Below are 19,379 nucleotides of genomic sequence, written 5' to 3' on the forward strand. Positions count from 1 at the left end.
TGGAAGTGCCACACTGCAGCCCTTGAGATTGCAAGCAGATTTTGCTGTGAGCAATGAAATCTCGAGAGAGATGAGCGTGTCTGCTTTAACACTAGGGTAAATTTGTAAGCAAGAGTGTGATGGTAGAAAGCAGTTTGAGCAAATCAAATCAAATATTTTTGGCTAATGAAGGAACTTTCTTCACCGCCTCTATTGCATCTGCAGAAAATAGTAGCAGGAGACTCTTTCAGGTGGTTCGTAATTTAACGGAACCACCTGTACCACCTGGGCCCTGTAAAGACCCCAAGATCTCCTGCAACGATTTTGCAAAGTTTTTTGCAGATAAAATCACTCATATTCGGAAGGAGCTAGACACCACCGTGGGAGCAGTGCCGGGGCGGGAGAGTGCTAGAGCTCTGTCTGGTCAAGTTGCATGGAATCAATTTCAATCCGTTACCCCCGAGGATGTGGACAGGCTGCTTGGACGCGTGAAACCAACCACCTGTATCCTGGATCCTTGCCCATCCTGGCTAATAAAAACAAGCCGGGAAGGGCTGGGCGATGGGCTCTGCGGGGTGGTGAATGCTTCCCTCTGTGAGGGAACATTCCCAGATCCGCTGAAAGAGGCGGTCATTAAACCGCTTCTTAAAAAACCATCTTTAGACCCGGCCAGTATGGCCAACTATCGCCCAGTCTCAAATCTTCCTTTCTTGGGCAAGGTGATTGAGCGCGTGGTTGCTGAACAACTCCAGGCACGCCTGGAGGATGCGGACCATTTGGATCCCTTCCAATTGGGATTCAGGCCTCATCATGGGACTGAAACTGCCTTGGTCGCGCTGGTTGATGATCTCCGGCGAGCTAGGGACAAAGGTGAGAGTTGTTTCCTAGTTCTGCTGGATCTCTCAGCGGCCTTTGATACAATCAACCATAACATACTTCTGGACCGTCTAGAGGGGCTGGGAGCTGGGGGCACTGTTATACAGTGGTTTCGCTCCTTCCTCCTGGGCCGTGTTCAGAAAGTGGTGGTGGGGGATGAGTGTTCAGACCCCTGGGCCCTCACTTGTGGGGTGCCTCAAGGTTCCGTCCTCTCCCCCATGCTTTTTAACATCTATATGAAGCCGCTGGGAGAGATCATCAGGGGGTTTGGACTGGGTGTTCATCAATATGCAGATGATACCCAGCTCTACCTCTCTTTCAAATCAGAACCAGTGAAGGCGGTGAAGGTCCTGTGTGAGTGCCTGGAGGCGGTTGGAGGATGGATGGCGGCTAATGGATTGAGGTTGAATCCTGACAAGACAGAAGTACTGTTTTTGGGGGACAGGGGGCGGGCAGGTGTGGAGGATTCCCTGGTCCTGAATAGGGTAACTGTGCCCCTGAAGGACCAGGTGCGCAGCCTGGGAGTCATTTTGGACTCACAGCTGTCCATGGAGGCGCAGGTCAATTCTGTATCCAGGGCAGCTGTCTACCAACTCCACCTGGTACGCAGGCTGAGACCCTACCTGCCTGCGGACTGTCTCGCCAGAGTGGTGCATGCTCTAGTTATCTCCCGCTTGGACTACTGCAATGCGCTCTACGTGGGGCTACCTTTGAAGGTGACTCGGAAACTACAACTAATCCAGAATGCGGCAGCTAGACTGGTGACTGGGAGCGGCCGCCGAGACCACATAACACCGGTCTTGAAAGACCTACATTGGCTCCCAGTACGTTTCTGAGCACAATTCAAAGTGCTGGTGTTGACCTTTAAAGCCCTAAACGGCCTCGGCCCAGTATACCTGAAGGAGCGTCTCCACCTCCATCGTTCTGCCCGGACGCTGAGGTCCAGTGCCGAGGGCCTTCTGGCGGTTCCCTCATTGCGAGAAGCAAAGCTACAGGGAACCAGGCAGAGGGCCTTCTCGGTCGTGGCGCCTGCCCTGTGGAACGCCCTCCCATCAGATGTCAAAGCAATAAATAACTACCTGACATTCAGAAGACATCTTAAGGCAGCCCTGTTCAGGGAAGTTTTAGTGTATTTTAGTGTATTTTTGGTTTTTATGGAAGCCGCCCAGAGTGGCTGGGGAGACCCAGCCAGATGGGCGGGGTACAAATAATAAATTATTATTATTATTATTATAACTAACAAAGAAGCTGAAAGAAGGAAGGAGTGTGTCCTCAGCAGCCATAAAAGACAATAAGTAAAGGCAGAAGATCGGCCAATAGCCACAAATGGCAGTGTGTCATCTCACTCCAGAAACCACAGCAAACCGAGGAAAGCAACTTACATAGGTATTTCAGACAGGGAAGACCATAAATGCTAGAACATGTCCCTAATAGATGTCACTCTAGAATGGGGCTCAAATGAGATCAGCCGCCAAAATAAATACTCACCATAAAGAAAGACAAATTCCTGCAGCTATTTAGTTTTCCTTTGTTGATAAAACCTGAAAGTAAGGACATAAATCCCTATGGTAGTCTTTATTTGAAACTTTGGGAGAACAAGCTGCAATTTACTGCATGCTACACACTGAAAGAATTAAAGGAAAATGATTCATAGATGGTATTTAACTCCAAGTAGATAGGCTAAGATGTATAATATGGAATTGGATCTGTGTTGGAAATGTAAAGAAGTAGAAGGAACCATTTTTTCATATATGATGGGCATGCAAAAAAATTAAAGAATATAGGGAAATGATATATAATGAGATAAAAAAGTGTTTATAACAACTTCCCCCCAAAAACCTGAGGCATTTCTGCTAGGAATTGTTCAGACAGAGGTTCCCAGGAGTCAGAAAAAAATACTTATTTATGCAACAACAGCAGCTTAGCATTTTTTTAGCCCAAAAATGGGAAGTGAGAGAGGTCCCTAGCAAGGAGGATTGGAAACTTAAGATGATAGAATATGCAGAGTTAGCAGGTCTAACAAGCAGAATAAGAGAACAAGATGAGCAGGTATTTAAAGAAGAGTGGAATTTTGTTCAGTATATTGAAAATGATTGCACAGTTAAAAATGCTGATTTTAATAAATTTTAAAGTGAGAAAGGAAAATTGAATTTGATGAATATATCAAAATATGCAGGAATGGTGGATAAGTTAAATGAACCTTGGAAGGGGAGTGAGGGAAGTCAATGAACGTATGGTTATAAGAGGTGTTTTAATTTGAAATGTAAAATTTGAAAATTTAATAAAATTATTATATAAAAAAAGAAAACCCCTACGGTCATCTTGGTTTTTGTATAGTTGGGCAGAACCTTGTGATCCCATACCATTGCGACTTTTCCTCTGTAGTGTCCAAACAGAGTTGAATGTGCACACAGTGAGTGTGAATCTCAGTAGGTCTGGTAAGTGTCCTTTGTGAATGGAGTGTGAACCCTCAAATGCTTCCCAGAATTTGCTGCAGCAGGTGGGAGGGTCTGTAGGCACTGGGTGACATTCTGCGGCAGACGTTCATGTCGAAAGGACTGTGATGCTAGAAAACCATTGTTTCGTAGCAAACAGAAATGCACTCTGAGAAAGCAGTCTCATTGCATTCCTTTTCTACCCCGGTCACCACTGCAGTTTCCTCCTCTGTGATCTTCTCACCCTCTTTGGCCTTGCTGTTTCCCATATTTGAGCCAGGGATTGTGGGTGAGGACTTTGGCTGGCTCTGGTGGTGCTGAGCCTACAGCTCCCCGTTCTCCCCCGCCCCCCAGAGATTAATCCTGTCTCCGGCAAAATGGTAAACCGTTTCAGAGCAAAAGGGCTTCCCCCATGCCTGTGCACACAGAGGAGAGCTGCGGCCTAGTCTGCTGACGAGAGAGAGAGCAGCCCTAGGGATACATACCAAGTGTGCCTACCCCAAGACTGCTCTTGTTTGCTAATGGGGGCAGCAATCCAAACATCACTTTCTTTGTACAAAGACAGGAGCTTTGTCTCCATGGCAGCAGTCCCAAGAAGGAACTGTGGGTGTCATTGCCTATACAAAGCCCTCACTGATCCCCTGCGTTGCAGCCCATCCCCTAGCAACTGCCTCCCTCTCGCAGTGGCGTTCACTGCTCCTGAGGGTGCAATCCAAAGACAGCAGAGAACAAGGCCCTTTAACAGTTCTGCACAAACAGAGCTGGGAGCCTCACAAACAGGGGAATGCAGGAGAGGCCTGAATGCAGGGGCTGCTGCAAACTGCTAGAATGAGTACAGGTGGACGATAGGTGAAGAGGCCTTTTCCTACTGTGCCAGACTGCTAGTGTGTCTCTTGCACAGAGGTGAGAGCCATTTGTCCTCCAGGAGTTGACTACAACTCCCATTGCCCCTGACCATTCACAGGAGCTGGGTCCATGGTGTGGGTTTTCCTGATTACCAGTGGGGTATGGTGGAGTATGCTTGAGGGCAAACGCTGTTGTAGGTGTCCACCCTACCTCGGTTGGCAGGAATAGCGCCCCAACATCATCATTGCCTCAGAACTACTTTAGAATCTTTTTCATTTGAGATCACACCATTGGTTTCTTTCTCTGGTGATCCAGCAGCTTTTGAAGACCTATGCCCTTGAATCTACTGAGCAGAGGCAGATTTAGGGGAGTGTGACCAGTTCGCCAGCACTGCGTGTTGCAGGGGGCGCTGCCGCAACAGTGAGCAATGGAAGGTGTGCACCCCTGAAATTTTAAAGCCCAAAGTCTGCCAGCATCCTGAAGGATGCAAAGAATCTTAGGCCTGGGAGTTGTTTTTTTGAACTTTCAGTCTTGCTAAGTGAATCTATTCACAGCAGGCTTATACCTAAGGAGCCTTTGCATCGCCTAAACTACTAAGTCTAACCTTTAAAGAAGGCCAAATCAATAAACGGTTCTTTCTGTCGTCTTGTGAATTTGAAGCAGTTAGGTCACACGCGGGCCGTACTCCCAAGCTATTCTCTGCAAGAGCGAAGAAGCACAATGAGATTCTCATGGGCCTAACGTCATTCGCCTCAGAAGCTTTGCTGGTGCGGTGAGAAAAGGAAAGGGAAGAGAGAGGTGGAGGAATCACTGTGGTAGTGAATGTTTGAATGGATTCCCTCTATCTTGGGAGTCACACAGGAAATGCTAGTGCAGTGCTACCTGGAGCTACAGAAGCATTTTTCTGGCAGTGACTGCACATGAAAAGGGAAACATGAGCTTCTGTTTGTCCCTTGCATGCTGCTCTGCTGAAGCTACAAGTGCATTCCTGAGAGCCTCAACCAAGCATGGCTCATGTTTACGCCTGTTCCAGTGGCCAGCTGTATTGAAGTGTTCTGCCCGAATAGGGAATGTAACCACAAGTAAGGAGTGTATGCAACATACATGCAGGCCCCACTCTCATCCACTTTCCCACGTTGAATGGGAAGGTCTGAAAAGTGCATCTTGCTGAATGGGTTTAGAGGCCTCTGCACAGCTGGGACCCTGATAAGGCAGGGTTTTTTAAGCACGGTCAGTCAAATGTGCTTAGATGCTCTCTTCAGACCTTCCCATCCAATTCACAAAGGTTGAGATGGAGCACAGGGTGGGTGGGTAGGTCAGTGCATACAGGGACACTGGGAGCAGAGGCAGTATGCATGCATGCCCACCTCCCCATACCTGCGTTAACACCTGAATAGAATTCCAGATATCCCTAGTACAGAGCATTTGGAGATACTCATCCAGAAAGCAGGGCTTCACTTCCATTGAACAAGGAGCTTCTGCTTCAGGCTATCACTGTTATTAGCTAAAACTAAATGGTTCCTACATGAATTTGCCTAACATACAATTGGGGAGGAAAAAGAGTGCAACATACCCTGTGGTGACATATACAGCTCAACCACCACATTGGCAGGGAATGTAAGAGCCCCTTGAGGATTTAAAGGTAAAGGGACCCCTGACCATTAGGTCCAGTCGCGGATAACTCTGGGGTTGCGGCGCTCATCTCGCTTTATTGGCCGAGGGAGCCGGTGTACACCTTCTGGGTCATGTGGAATGACTAAGCCGCTTCTGTCTAACCAGAGCTGCGCACAGAAATGCCGTTTACCTTCCCACTGGAGCAGTACCTATTCATCTACTTGCACTTTGATGTGCTTTCGAACTGCTAGGTTGGCAGGATCAGGGACCGAGCAATGGGAGCTCACCCCGTTGCGGGGATTCGAACCACCGACCTTCTGATCAGCAAGTCCTAGGCTCTGTGGTTTAACCCACAGCGCCACCCACGTCCCTTGAGGATTTAGTGACCTACAAATTCCCAAAGGGATGTCTAGCCTGAAAGAAGGTCCTTGCAGTTAGTGTTTCCTCAAGTCACTTAATTTTCATTGGTGGCATGAAGGTGGAGACTTCCTTACTCAGGATTTAAAGGAAGACCCAGAGCCCTGGGATAAAGAGATGGGTTTTCCTGGCTCAAGGTCTGCATAGATGCCTATTTGACTTTTCTCCGTCTGTGACTGTGCTGTATGTGGGTTTCATGAAGCGCTGCATTCTGGCTTTGTGGGCAAGCCATTGCTTCCCCCTCTTCAAAGTATGCAGCCACAGGTGCTGCTTGAACCCAGCAGAGAGAGCTCATTGTGCCCCGATAAAAGTTGTTGCCAAGGGAGGCCGTCGCCAGCATGCGCACAGGAATCTGAGCCTGTCTGTGTGTGTTACTGTGAGAGACTTGCTTCTTTTTGGAGGGCATTGCAAAGTCCATGGCAGCAAAATACTTTAAATACTGGAGGAATGCCTAAATACAGCAGTGTATGTTTCCACAAGGGAGACATTAAATATCCTTAAACTCGAGTTAAATAAACTCAGTGGGCATTAAGCAGCAGGATTCCTGATCTTCAGGATGGGTTTGGTGAGCCCTTATGTTCTCTGCTTGACCTCACCGAAGGAGGCAAACTTGTGACATTTGGCTCACAAATAGGAAATACACGGAGTGAATCACACCTTATGTGTCACATGTAGTTATGTGAATACTTATAAAACCATTAACAGCACCTGTTGGCATCCTGGTTATGATCTGGACCATGGTGTGCAGGGAAAGAGTTGAACTCTTTCCTTCTGGGAGGCTGTGCTGACAAAAACCACACATGCACCACCATGAGTGCAAATACAAGCTTAGTTAGGAGCATCAAAGTTCAATGAGTAGTACTCACCTGGAGACTTGTGATAAATCAGAATACCTTTCCAGTGCTTTCCCTTATCACATTTTAAAAAAAGTATATATACCTTGCTGGAAAACTATGCTGTTCCTTGAGAAAATTTATGTGCTTTCTTGGTCAGGGAGGAAATCTGGTAAGGCACTAAATAGGTAGATTCACTTTAGAAGACACACAACAATTAGCTCTACAGCACATCATTTGTTTTTAAAAATGTCATCTCAGGAAACATGTTTCACTATCTAGAGTATTGGTTTATTGAGGCTAGGGTAGTGCTTATCTTGTATAGGAGGCTGTCTCTGGGCCTGGAGCAGAGAAGGGGACAGTGAGATCCTGCACAACGGCAAGATGGGTTAATTTGTACTATGTCCTCTCTAAGACACTTGGGGTCTCTTCAGTCCTTGAGGGGCTGCAGGCGGAGCTTTCCTCAGCACCCCCCTCCTTCATGGCAGCAGCCTTCTCTGCTCGTGCCTGCGATTTGGGGGCGCTCACACCCTAGGTAATAGTTCAGCAGAGGAGAGAGAGCTGCCTGTTGAGGCCTCATAACTAAGTCACTCTGGTCGGAGCTGGTGCTGGAACAAGTCCTGCTCCATTTCCACCGTCCAGCCACTTCGCCAGCTGATAACTAAAGAGAAAAACAACTTTTGGTCTTGGGAAGAAGCTGGTGGAAGAACTGCTAATGCTCCCGCTTAGCTGATTGAGCTTAGCATGGAGTGCCAACCGCCCCCACAGGGGTAGGCGATTCCCGGGGCTTGTCAAAGAAGATGGAAGAAGACATCTCGGTTTTCAGCTTGCCGTCGGAGCCGCCGTCGCTGGAGGCAGCTTCCTGACCACACTCGTCGCAGCAGCAGCAGCAGCAGTCCATGAAAGCCTGGCCCAGCGGCTTGCAGAGGCACAGCAGCAGCACCGGAGTCACCGAGCACTTGAAGAACAAGAAGAACTGGTTGACGAGACTTAGCAGGTCCAGGGTCTGCTTGGCCATGTCAGGAGATAGGTAAGCCACAACGATATTGCTGACGTTCTCTGGAATTGTGCAGAGACCATAGATCACTGTCAGGCCGATCACGGTGCAGTTGAGTTGGCTCTCGCACTGCCCGTGCTTACTGCCACGGCAGTCGGTCTTGTCTGGGCTGCTGACTCTTCTAGTGACCAGTTGGCAGCTGACAGTGAAGAGGATGGGCAGGCAGAAGTAGCATCCGAAGTACCACCACATCCTGGCGTTCTGGTAAGTAAGGACCAGAGAGTAAATAGATTCTGGCAGGTCCTGGGAAGGCTTCATGGTGCAGTAGTCAGTCACGATGCCAGAGACAGGTGAGGTGTCTTGCGCCAGCTGCCAGAGGAGGATCTCTGGGACGGAAAGAGTCATGGAACCCACCCAGATGACAGCCAGCTTGGCAATGATGGAATGGCAGTGCTCAATGGGTCGCAGCTTGGCTTGCGGACTGGTGGCCGCATGGAATCTGTCAATGCCCAGAGCGCAGAGACTGAAGGTGGTTACGCCCAATGAAGACACCTAGGATCACAAAGAACAGAGACAGACTGTTGTTCAGGGTAAGTGAACTGACCAAAGGGGGCAGTTTGCTTTAAAGGGAGAAGGGGATGTTGACATCAATGTATGAGCTGCAAAATCAGTTTCTCTATTTCTTTTGAGTGCAAAAAGCCTCTTTCTGAGTCCAGTAGGGTACCTCGGGTTAAGTACTTAATTTGTTCTGGAGGTCCGTACTTAACCTGAAACTGTTCTTAACCTGAAGCACCACTTTAGCTAATGGGGCCTCTTGCTGCTGCCGTGCCACTGGAGCAAGATTTCTGAAGCAAAGTTCTTAACCTGAAGCTCTATTTCTGGGTTAGCGGAGTCTGTAACCTGAAGCGTATGTAACCTGAGGTACCACTGTACAAGAAATGGGCCTACTGTATAAGGATTGATGCAGACCCCAATTTATACCATGCTATTTTTATATTTTTATATACCATGCTATTTTTATATACATGCCTTTTGTAAAACCAGGTAAGGTCACCCAAATCCCCAACAGCTTTTTTTATATGTTCCCAAGAGCACTGTTGTTGGTTAAGGCCAAAAGTGTGTGAAAAGACATAATGAATTATAGGTGAAAGATGCTTTGGAAAAGGTTACTCCAGTGTAGGCCTAAGCAAAGAGAGACAGTAACCTTTGGAAGCCCGAAGGATTGAAAAGAAGCAAATTCAGAGTGCTAAATGAGCCCTATTATCAGAATGACCCCCCTTGCTTTGTAGACTTGAGGCACATCTATCAAGGCAAATGAGGGGATCAGCTCTGATAGAAAGGCTGACAGCCTACTCATACCCACCCCCTTTTCAGCCTAAGATGCTATTGGCTGCTATTCTGCTTTAACACTAGTGTAAATTTGTACGGTCAATACTGGTAAAGCAATCTGGTGGACTCTCCAAAAGCTGTATCTGAAATAAAAATGCTCAAAGGCTCAGCTAAGCAGCATTTTCTTGTCCATTGTTCCCCCTTACTACCCTTTTTTGGTTCCTTATACCTCAGTGTTTGTATTTTATACCTTTACCATTTTTACCTATATTTTTATATCAGTTGGTGACAGCATAGGGATGCACAGTAGGAAGGCAGGGGGCTCATTGTGGTTTGTATATACAGTAGTACCTGGGGTTACATACGCTTCAGGTTACATACGCTTCAGGTTACAGACTCCGCTAACCCAGAAATAGTACCTCGGGTTAAGAACTTTGCTTCAGGATGAAAACAGAAATTGTGCTCTGGCTGCACAGCGGCAGCGGGAGACCCCATTAGCTAAAGTGGTGCTTCAGGTAAAGAACAGTTTCAGGTTAAGAACAGACCTCCGGAACGAATTAAGTACTTAACCCGAGGTACCACTGTATATATCAGTTGAAACATAATCTGTGGTATAGCTAGAGACTTTTCTATACCTGCACTTCTTATTTACTAGCTATCCCTCCCCAGAAAACCGGACTCGGGCAAGCTGTACTCATGCAGCAGAAGACAGGGGCTACAATGGACTGTATCACATCAGCTTACAGGTGGAGAGATCCCAGTCACAAATGCTCCCCATCTTAATCATTTCATGCAAACAGAAAGCCAGCATGACAGGCGAAGGGTTGGGACCAGAACTTTTTCTCTATGATGCACTACACTTCTAATTGCAAGGAAATTATTATGTTGGGGAACACCCATAAGTGGTACAATCCATTCTACCTCCTTGGGACTCTTCACAGAATTTTGCTGCACCTTTTCATATATTTACAGATTGCAGTTAGCAACTAAAAGCAAGAGCGTCCGGCTTGGGTGGGAGAGACCTCCTTGTGAATCCTTCCCAGGCCACTAGCAAGCTCTTGACAAAATCAGCGCTGGTCATTGAAATCCCCTCCCAACCCTGCCCCCCTTCTGGTTCTTACTACCTAAACGCATCCGCTCTCAGAGGGATAAGCGAGTTCAAATAAGTTTGTTGGTGTCCCCAGCCAGTCCCAGCTAATTTCCGCTGCATTCAGAAGCCCAGGAAAACATCCCCCTCTGCCAAAAGGGAAGAGGGCAAAGCGTGGAGGAGAAAATGCCAAACTCTGGGTGGGTTTGAAAGACAATGAAGAGCATGAATAAATAGCAGCCGGGGCTGCCCTCCCCCTCATGCTGCCCTCTCCATTACAAACGCTGTGCTTTCCTTGGGCTCAGGAAACACAACGCCCCATTTGAACAGTTGTTCATAGACTGCGCGAGAGCTCCAGGGCCCTAATTGCAGGCACCCGCTCACTTCTGAGGGGAAAAAGGGACATTCATTGAGTGCAGGAAGCATCGGAAATTGGGAAGAAATCCTCAGAAACCCTCCGTCTCCTTTTAAGTGCAGCCAAACCGGTACACAACAGAACGCTTCCAGGCCACAGCCTGCACTTCTGAGGGCCGCTTCTCACGGTGCTTTTTAAAGACATGAGAATGGGTATCCACAGGTTCCCTCTTAATCTAAAGATACACACACACAAACCCCACGATGCCCTTGTTTCTCTCCAAGAAACTGGTGGGAGACTGGAGGAAGGGGCTGCCTTGAACATTGTAGGCCCAGCCCAAGTGTTTCATTTTGCTTCTCCAAGCAGTTGCTCTGTATGCATGTGATGCTGTGCATCCCTACTCTGCCTTCAATGGGACCATGTGCCACCAGGCCTAAACACACTGCATGGTCTGCCGGTGAGCTACCGGGCCAAATTCATGGTGTTAGTACTAGGAAACAAATCCTTAAATGGCTTGGAACCCATGTAGCTAAAAGAATGCCTCCCCAATAAGGCCCATCTTGGGCCTTACAATCACCAGGTGAACCCTCATCGCAGATCTCTGCACCTCAACAAACCACAGCGCACAATCTTTTTCTTGACATAGGTTGTGTTTTTTTAAAAAAACTGAAGAATCATTCAAACTTGCCACATTCCACCTGCAATATAGAGTGGTACTACAGTCCCAGGAAAAACAGTAATCTGGTTATTCCACTGCATTTGTACAGAGGCTCTTATTCCCAAATAAATGTGCATATAGACAAAGCCTTAAAAGAGCTTTTAAGGTAGAAAACTTGGGAGGGGAGGAGTAGCTTGCATGGGGAGTTTTGGGAGAAAGCAGAAGGTGAAAGATGAGTTCAGCATTGTCTTCCCTGCCATAACTCTTCTGCTCTCCGAGATGCTTTGAGGTAGAGAAGAGGCAGCCAAACAAATGCTAGCTGCCATGTGCTTGACATTTTTTCTAAGAGGGAAACTCAAAGGCACAGGGTAACTTTTGCAAAAGCTGAGCTGCTGGGTTAAACCAGAATGTCTTCCAAAGGCACAGCTGCTCTGCAAGTTTTATTAAAAGGCAATTTGCAAACTACTTAAGACTGATGAACGGAGCGGAATAAGGAATATGTACTATGCTGCTTTCATAGTCAGCAGTTTCAAGCATGTTAACATTCTAGCATTTAACAGGATTTTTCTTTTTCTGAATGACTGCAGTTATTAAGATTCCTGTCCTGGTTTCACTTGCTTTCCCTTCAGAGTGGCACTGGGTATGCAGCTTCTAGGATGGAGGGTAGTAAATGTCTGCAAGCACCGTCAGCCTGTTTTGGACTTTCAGATGTTGGCAAATATTTCTCCAGAGCAAGCAGAAGTGGTCTCTGGCAGTGTTGGGATGTGTGGACTGCATGAATAAGTCCTTGACCCGCGACTGCATTTCCCTATTTTCCTACAGCAGGCCCTTACTGCCTGTGATCCTGCCAAACAATACCAAGGCTGCATTGTTTTCCTTGCCTCACCCATGCATGGAGCTGTTCCCATAGCGAAGCACTGAATCATTCACAGATGTTCCACCACCTGCATCGCTCTCATCTTGCTTCGAGTTAGGAACCGACCAGAGAAGCTACAGAGTAAGCAGCCTGTGTGGCACGTTCTCTCGCAAGGAAGGACAGGAGAGAAGGAGGAACTTGTATATATTATATAAAAACTAATCTACATGCCAATGGTCAAGTCTGAACATCATCGTCATCATTTTCTATTTATTCATTTGGTTTATATCCCGTCCTTACTCCAGAAGGAGCCCACAGCAATGTTAAAACATTATTTTTTGGGGGTGGGGGTGGGGGACTAAATAGTTCAAAACATTCCAAAAGCAATTTTAAAACATTTTCTCAAGCAGTGATCTCAGGGTTGCCAGAAACATTGTCTTTCAACCTTGGTAAACAGGAATGTGTCTGAATTTATCCTGAAAAGTCAATAATGCAGGACAGTTTCGCTTCACTAGGGAAGGTGGTTCCACAAATGGGGAACCACTACTATAAAGACCCCATTATAGGTCAATACGAACTGGACAGCCTCCAGCGGCAGCATCACCAGCAAGTCCTCACCTGCTGATCATAAGGACCAAGATGACTGGTATTGGGGAAGGCACTCTTTCAGGTACTTGGGTCCCTTGAATTGGCCCAGTAGCTCATTGGCAGATGGTGCAGCGCTTTCAGGACCACCGACACATGGTCCCATTGGTCTCCCCCACTTACCAGCCTAGCCCCACACTGGTAAACATTCATAATTCAGAAAGTAAACAATTGGGTTGTAAGAAATCGCAAAACTTTAATCTGCACAAAATTTCATTTCCGTTCCAGTTGGAATTTAAACATCCATCACCCAGTTCCAGGTTCCAACACTTTGCTTATTGCATAACTCTAAGGTAAAGGTAAAGATACCCCTGACCCATTAGGTTCAGTCATGGATGACTCTGGGGTTGCGTGCTCATCTTGCTCTATAGGCCGAGGGAGCCGGCGTTTGTCCGCAAAACACTAGCTTTCAATAAATCGCCTGTCTTCTCAGTCCTAGGCATAAGCTACTGGGATATTCCCTGGTACAAACCCTGTTGAAATGATTGAGATATGTGCAAGAGCACTACCATAAACCTGGGCAGTTCCAATTCATTGCGAATGAGAACACTCCAGCTTTGTGTTGTTGTTTAGTCGTTTAGTTGTGTCCAACTCTTTGTGACCCCATGGACCAGAGGATGCCAGGCACTCCTGTCTTCTACTGCCTTCCGCAGTTTTGTCAAACTCATGCTGGTAGCTTCAAGAACACTATCCAACCATCTCGTCCTCTGTCGTCCCCTTCTCCTTGTGCCCTCCATCTTTCCCAACATCAGGGTCTTTTCCAGAGAGTCTTCTCTTCTCATGAGGTGGCCAAAGTATTGGAGCCTCAGCTTCAGGATCTGTCCTTCCAGTGAGCACTCAAGGCTGATTTCCTTAAGAATGGATGTTTACTTTCTGAATGATAAATGTTTACAAAGGAAGGTGCCTATGTTCTATGGAGCTTTCCTATGTGCTTTGCCCTATATGAGACAAAACCAGCCACACAAATTCACAGGGCCAATTGTGGGTCGAATGAACTCTAATGCAGCCTGGCCGTGAGCTGACACAATGGTCTTGATGGTTCTGTTGTAAGAAAAGCCCTGCTGGATCAGACCAAAGGATGATCCAGTCCAATGTCCTGCTTCCCACAGGGGCCAACCAGATGCCTATGGGAAGCCTACATGCAGGTTGTGAGCACAATGGCATTCTTATTTCCCACTGTTGTTCCCCAGCAACTGGCATTCAGAGGCATTTTGCCTTTGATCTTGGAGGTAGCATATAGCCATCATGGCTAGCAGTCACTGATTACCTGTTTTCCTGGGGGTGAGGGTTGGGCCTCAGGGAAATGTAATTTGATGGGGAGACTAGGGATCAGTAACAGAGAATTCTTAGCACCTTCACCAAATTTAGCAGCCAAACTAGGCATGACTTTAACCATGTTTTTGCATCCTGCATTTGGGACCAGCAATGTCTCTTCATTTACAAAAAGCAGCTTCAAAGCCCCATATCCTGATCTGGAGAGCGAGATTTTTAAAATTGAAAAATCATTTTCCTTGCACTGTCCTTCCCATTGGAAATTGACTTTTACACCAGCTGCTATTTGCCTTGATTTTTAAAATTCTACATAATATTTGAAAATCAGGGCAAAAAGAAAGATGTAGCCAATCCCAAGCATGTAATTAATGTCTAGTTTGGCCCCATAATCCCCAATGTTCTTTGGAAGAAGCCATTATGGTCAAACCGGAATGAAGTTGACATGAGCTAGTAGTTTAGATCCTGATCGTTGGTTGGCTCTAACTCACGTCCGTTTTGTGCCAGTTCAGACATAATGGTTTCTCCCAAAGAATCCTGGACAATCAGACAACTGCTCCACCACATGGCCATGTTAATTTATTTTCCCACATCTGACTGGAGATAAAGGATTGTGTGAATCCGGCCTCACACCAGGCTTCTTTCCTTGGATGGGAACCCTCTGAAGCCCAAGTGCCTTGGGACAGAAGATGGAACGATAGTCTAATGGCAGAATTACATGGCAAATGTACAGGTCCACCCAGCCATGTCTTTGTCTTCCTTCCACCTGACAGCTTAGTTTTCATGTCTTTAAGTGCAGAGTGAGTTTCACAGAGATCCGCCATACTGAGCATTTGTCAACCATCTTCATTGACAGTGGTTGATTATTCAGACTTGTCTTTTAGGCACACTCTGGCAAGGCATGGAAGGGGGCAGGATACCGCGCACAAATGTTTCGTGTGCAGTGCAATCTTATCCATGTTTACTCAAAAGTAAGCCTCCCTGTTTTCAAAGGTGCAACGTTTTGAGTGCTCACAGGAGTGCAGGATCTGCCCTCACCCCACTCCCTTAGAAACCAATGCAGCTGAAAATAAAATGTATTTTGGATATGCCGAAACACTAAACAAATACATTATCATGACTGATGCAGTTGCCTGCACACATGGATGCTTGAGGTTCATGTGCAAAAGCAAATATATTGATAGCATGAGCAGATGAAAAAGAGGGCAGAATTATTGCGCCATTAAAGATTGTGTAGAAGAGGGATTTATCACTTGGTTGCTCTTCCTTCCTCTGCTGGTTATGTCAAATAAGGATCCACGTGCCCATAATGGTAAGTATGGGCTCTCCTCAAATACTAGCTGAATCCCTGGTTCAGTTCCTTCCTTTGCCACAGATTTCCCCTGGGACCTGAAGTGAGGTACATAGCCTTTGTGTACCTCAGACTTACTGTCCAGTCTATAAAAAAAGATAAAGTTATCCCCAGGTGTGAAAGCTTAAGACACACCAGAAGTATTATCAACATGCGCCATCACATGCACAAGCATACACAACCCAAGTTGAGGGGAACTTCTATGCAATTTAGAAATGTGGCACAATTCTAATGGGTTTCCTGCCACTGTGAGAATAGGATGTTGAACTAGATGGGCCATTGGCCTGATCCAGGAGGTTATTCCCACGTTCTTACGACACTGCTGCACATATCTCTCAGTGAGAAGTACCTGGATGAAGTCTTAATGTTAGGGCTGCGACTACTGTCTCTTTCTATTCTTTTAAAAGCAGGCACAACAGGTAGAAATTCAACGAGTAGAGCTTTTCCCAGCATGATGTAGTATCCCTGTCACATGACTGTTAAAGGCAGTGGTACCCTAAAGAGGAATGCATTGTCCCCAATGGGAGATAATTTTTCCAAGAATGGCTGCTTCAGCTCTGCCTTCTCTGTCCTTGCCTTAACACGAAAACTTGCTCCGAACCTTTAAAAGTTGTGAATAAAACTTTGCAATGGTATGAATACAGCTCTTTGAACTGTTATAGCAGCCTGAAGCCCTGCTGGTTAATGGATTCAGTGCAACTGTTTGATATGTTTATTATTTTTAATTGGGGCATTATCTTCCTGAGGGGATTTAAAAGTATTCGCATTTATAACCTTGCTCCGTAAATTAGCTGTATTTCCATCCTATATTGTTTTCTTCTGGACAAATAATGCACAACTTCCCCATGTTTGTTCTGTAGCTCCGAGTATCTGGAGACAATGCAGCAACAAATCACTATGCAAGGAGTTCTCAAACTGCGCTCCACGGATCACCTGTGGTCGGCTAGCTTCATTCAGGTGGTCCATGGCATGTCCATATTAAATAGCCATACTGATTTTTAATTGCATTGCTATTGCTTCTATGGAATTCAAATTGTAATACAATGAAATAACTATAAGAAATAAAAGAAGCAATAAAATACAAATAGAAACCAGAGAGCATCTAGCACAGTGGCAATTGCTACAAGAGGCAGAAAAACAATGATGTGGTCCACCAAGACCCTCAGCAGTTTTCAAATGGCCTAAGCACAGTTCAGATGAATGCCCATGGTAATCAGGCTTTAAAAATACCATCTGTGCCAATACTTTCCTCATCCAACAAGCATACTTATCTCCACTTTCTGAAAGGCATCTCAGTGATCTGGGACACACCTGTTACCTGGTTGGGAAGAAGGCTGGTGTAGCCTCCAGCCAAGGCATGGGCAACCTCGGCCCTCCAGATGTTTTGGGACTGCAACTCCCATGATCCCTAGCTAACAGGACCAGTGGTCAGGTATGATGGGAATTGTAGTCCCAAAACATCTGGAGGGCCGAGGTTGCCTATGCCTGCTCCAGCCTTTCATATGAGGTTAGAGTCTATAGCATAGGAGGCACTGAGTTACACTGCAGAGGGTGTAAGTCCAAGCTCGCAATATATAGCTGGGCACATGCTCCAACATTACCCCCCAAAGAGGACACACAAAATTGCTGATGAGAAACCAGGGAGGACCGCAGTGGAATCTCTTACCTCCATGAAAGGCACCACGCGGCAGGAGATGCTCCCCAGCAGCCTCTTCTTGGTGATCTCATTGAAGATAACCACTGGCAGGCAGAAGAAGAGGATGAGGAAGTCCCAGAAGGCAAGGCTGGCCAAGATGGAGTTCCAGGCACTTTTCATGTAGTAGTTGTGCCAGACGATGCACATCACGGAGAGGTTCCCAATGATGCCCACGGCAAAGACAATGAGGGACAGGAACATGACAGCGTAGGCGCTGTAAGAGCTCTCGGTCACTGGGTACAAAGGGTTTTGGATCTGAGGGCGCTTCCCTGATGCCACAGTCATATTGTCCTGGGGTTCTGTGGCCCCGTGGACCGCCGGACTCCACTGGCGCTGCTCAGAGGGATACGTGCTGGACGGCACCAGGGCCTTGGTGGGCCGTAAGCTGCCAGGGAGCACGGGCCGAGGAAACTCCACTTTTACTCCCGGAACATACTGCTGAACTGGCTTGGGATCTTCATCCTCGGTTCCCCGGCGAGTCCTTCTCCACCTCAGTTGCTCTTCCGACAGCTGCCGCCCCCTCTGGTCGCCAAGGGATCCTGGCCATCTCAGCCTGCCCGGTCTTCCAGGCATCTCCAGCAGTGCCTCTGGGGAGACAAAGTGCCTTGTTAAATGACCCTCTCCAGCCCTCTGCTCCCTCCTGGAGGATATGGAAGGCTCTTGAAGAAGCGGGGCAGCTCCTTCCTTCACCCTGGTCTCCAGAGGCTGCAGGAAAGGAAGCAAAAGCATCATTGTCCAAGGCAAAGGCATCCTTGCTTCTGCACAGATGGGGAGGACGATGCACACAGAAGGCAACTTACAAAAAGAGCCAGCAGAGATGGCACAGCAAACTAGGAGGAAATGAGGGAGAAAATTCCCACGCTTTGACTCGAGGTATTAAGAGGGCAGGGAGCAGGGGGAGGCGACCCTGATGCTTCAGCCCGGATTGAGCCAAGACGGAGAAACTCTTCAGTCTGCCTCGACCAGCCTCACTGCCGTTCTGCATTCCCTCAGATCTTGGGCCAGAATAAAAACCGTTTCCCCCAGTAATTCGCTCCAATCATCCTTTATTGAACCGTAGGCCCCCTGGTGGCCAAACCACAATGGCTAAAGGCTGCTGTGAAAAGAGCCCAGCATTGTTTGAGGCGGCGAGAGGAGAATAGCAGAAAGAAACCACCTGCCTCAGTAAGAGACCTTGGAGGGTTTGTGTGGTAGAGCCTTGTGGGAAGCAAGGGTGATTTACATCAGAAATAAGAAACCTCTTGCTGAGTGAATCCCCTTGAGCCAAACTAGAAAGGTCACAGTACAATTCAGAGGGCTATGTATTCATTAGTATATGTTAAAAGAGGATTCTGTTGGCACTTGAAAAAGGTGGCAGAGCAGCTTTTAAGCTGATTGTGGGGAGGGAGGGAAGCCGACAAGAGCTGGGGAGGGTCCAATTCAGAATGAATCCTCTGTGTTGAAGATGAAAAAACTAGTGAAAAATTAGGCATTGTGAGTACAGGGCACAGGAAAGCAATTCAGAAAGGCCAAAGCAAGACAAGTCAAAAGGCAAGAGCAAGACACTTTAAGAGAGAGACAGCATACAAGTGTTTATAAGCTAATGCTAGAAGCCTCTGAGCCAAGATGGGTGAACTAGACTGCTTGGTCTTAGAGGATGGCATTGATATACAGTGGGCATAATGGAAACCTGGAGGAATGCAGAGAACCAGTGAGGCATGGCTTTCTTTAGATATAAATTATACAGGAAGGACGTACTACAGATGGCGTTGTCTGTGTGTCAAAGAGGGCATTCAGTTCAGCAAACCAGAAAACGTCAAGGGTGAAGATTCCGTCACAAATCATGGTGGATGGCGATACCAGGCCCTTAGAGTAATTTAGAGCTGGGGATGCGCTGTTGTCCTCCTGGTCATAATGCTCAGGGAGATCTTGAGATGAGGGGTGTTCTGTACTAAGCTTGGATCCTAGAACAGTAAGTAGGTAGGATCCTAGAATGCAACAACTGATTGGCTTGCAGGAGAAGACCAATCAGGCTCCAGGAGGGAAGCAGAATCAGCCAATCAGACGGGACTCATTGTGTAAATAATGTATATAAATGCCTGAGTTTCTTTTTGGGGGGGGGTGCAATCACTGTTTTACAAGCTGCAATAAAGAGCA

General features: G+C 47.0%; 1 protein-coding gene across 1 annotated transcript; it reads right to left on the reverse strand.

Moving 5' to 3' along the window:
* Positions 1–7,269: 7,269 nt before the first annotated feature.
* GPR37L1 (G protein-coupled receptor 37 like 1) lies at positions 7,270–18,390 on the reverse strand. Its single transcript, XM_079979465.1, has 2 exons — positions 17,214–18,390; positions 7,270–8,549 (listed from the first exon to the last, which is right to left on the reverse strand). Exons 1-2 carry the CDS (start codon positions 17,991–17,993, stop codon positions 7,740–7,742), a joined length of 1,590 nt encoding a protein of 529 aa, XP_079835591.1. The 5' UTR covers positions 17,994–18,390; the 3' UTR covers positions 7,270–7,739.
* Positions 18,391–19,379: the final 989 nt, after the last annotated feature.

Source organism: Podarcis cretensis, assembly GCF_951804945.1.
Source record: "Podarcis cretensis genome assembly, chromosome: 6".
In the NCBI taxonomy this organism is placed as follows: domain Eukaryota; kingdom Metazoa; phylum Chordata; class Lepidosauria; order Squamata; family Lacertidae; genus Podarcis; species Podarcis cretensis.

Bases quoted from the DNA above. Each gene is read 5' to 3' on its own strand.
- GPR37L1 (XM_079979465.1), bottom strand. From the start codon at position 17,993: ATGCCTTTGCCTTGGACAATGATGCTTTTGCTTCCTTTCCTGCAGCCT. The intron at 8,550-17,213 runs GTAAGAGATTCC...TTGTGATCCTAG, and splicing joins GCGTGGTGCCTTTCATGGAG to GTGTCTTCATTGGGCGTAAC.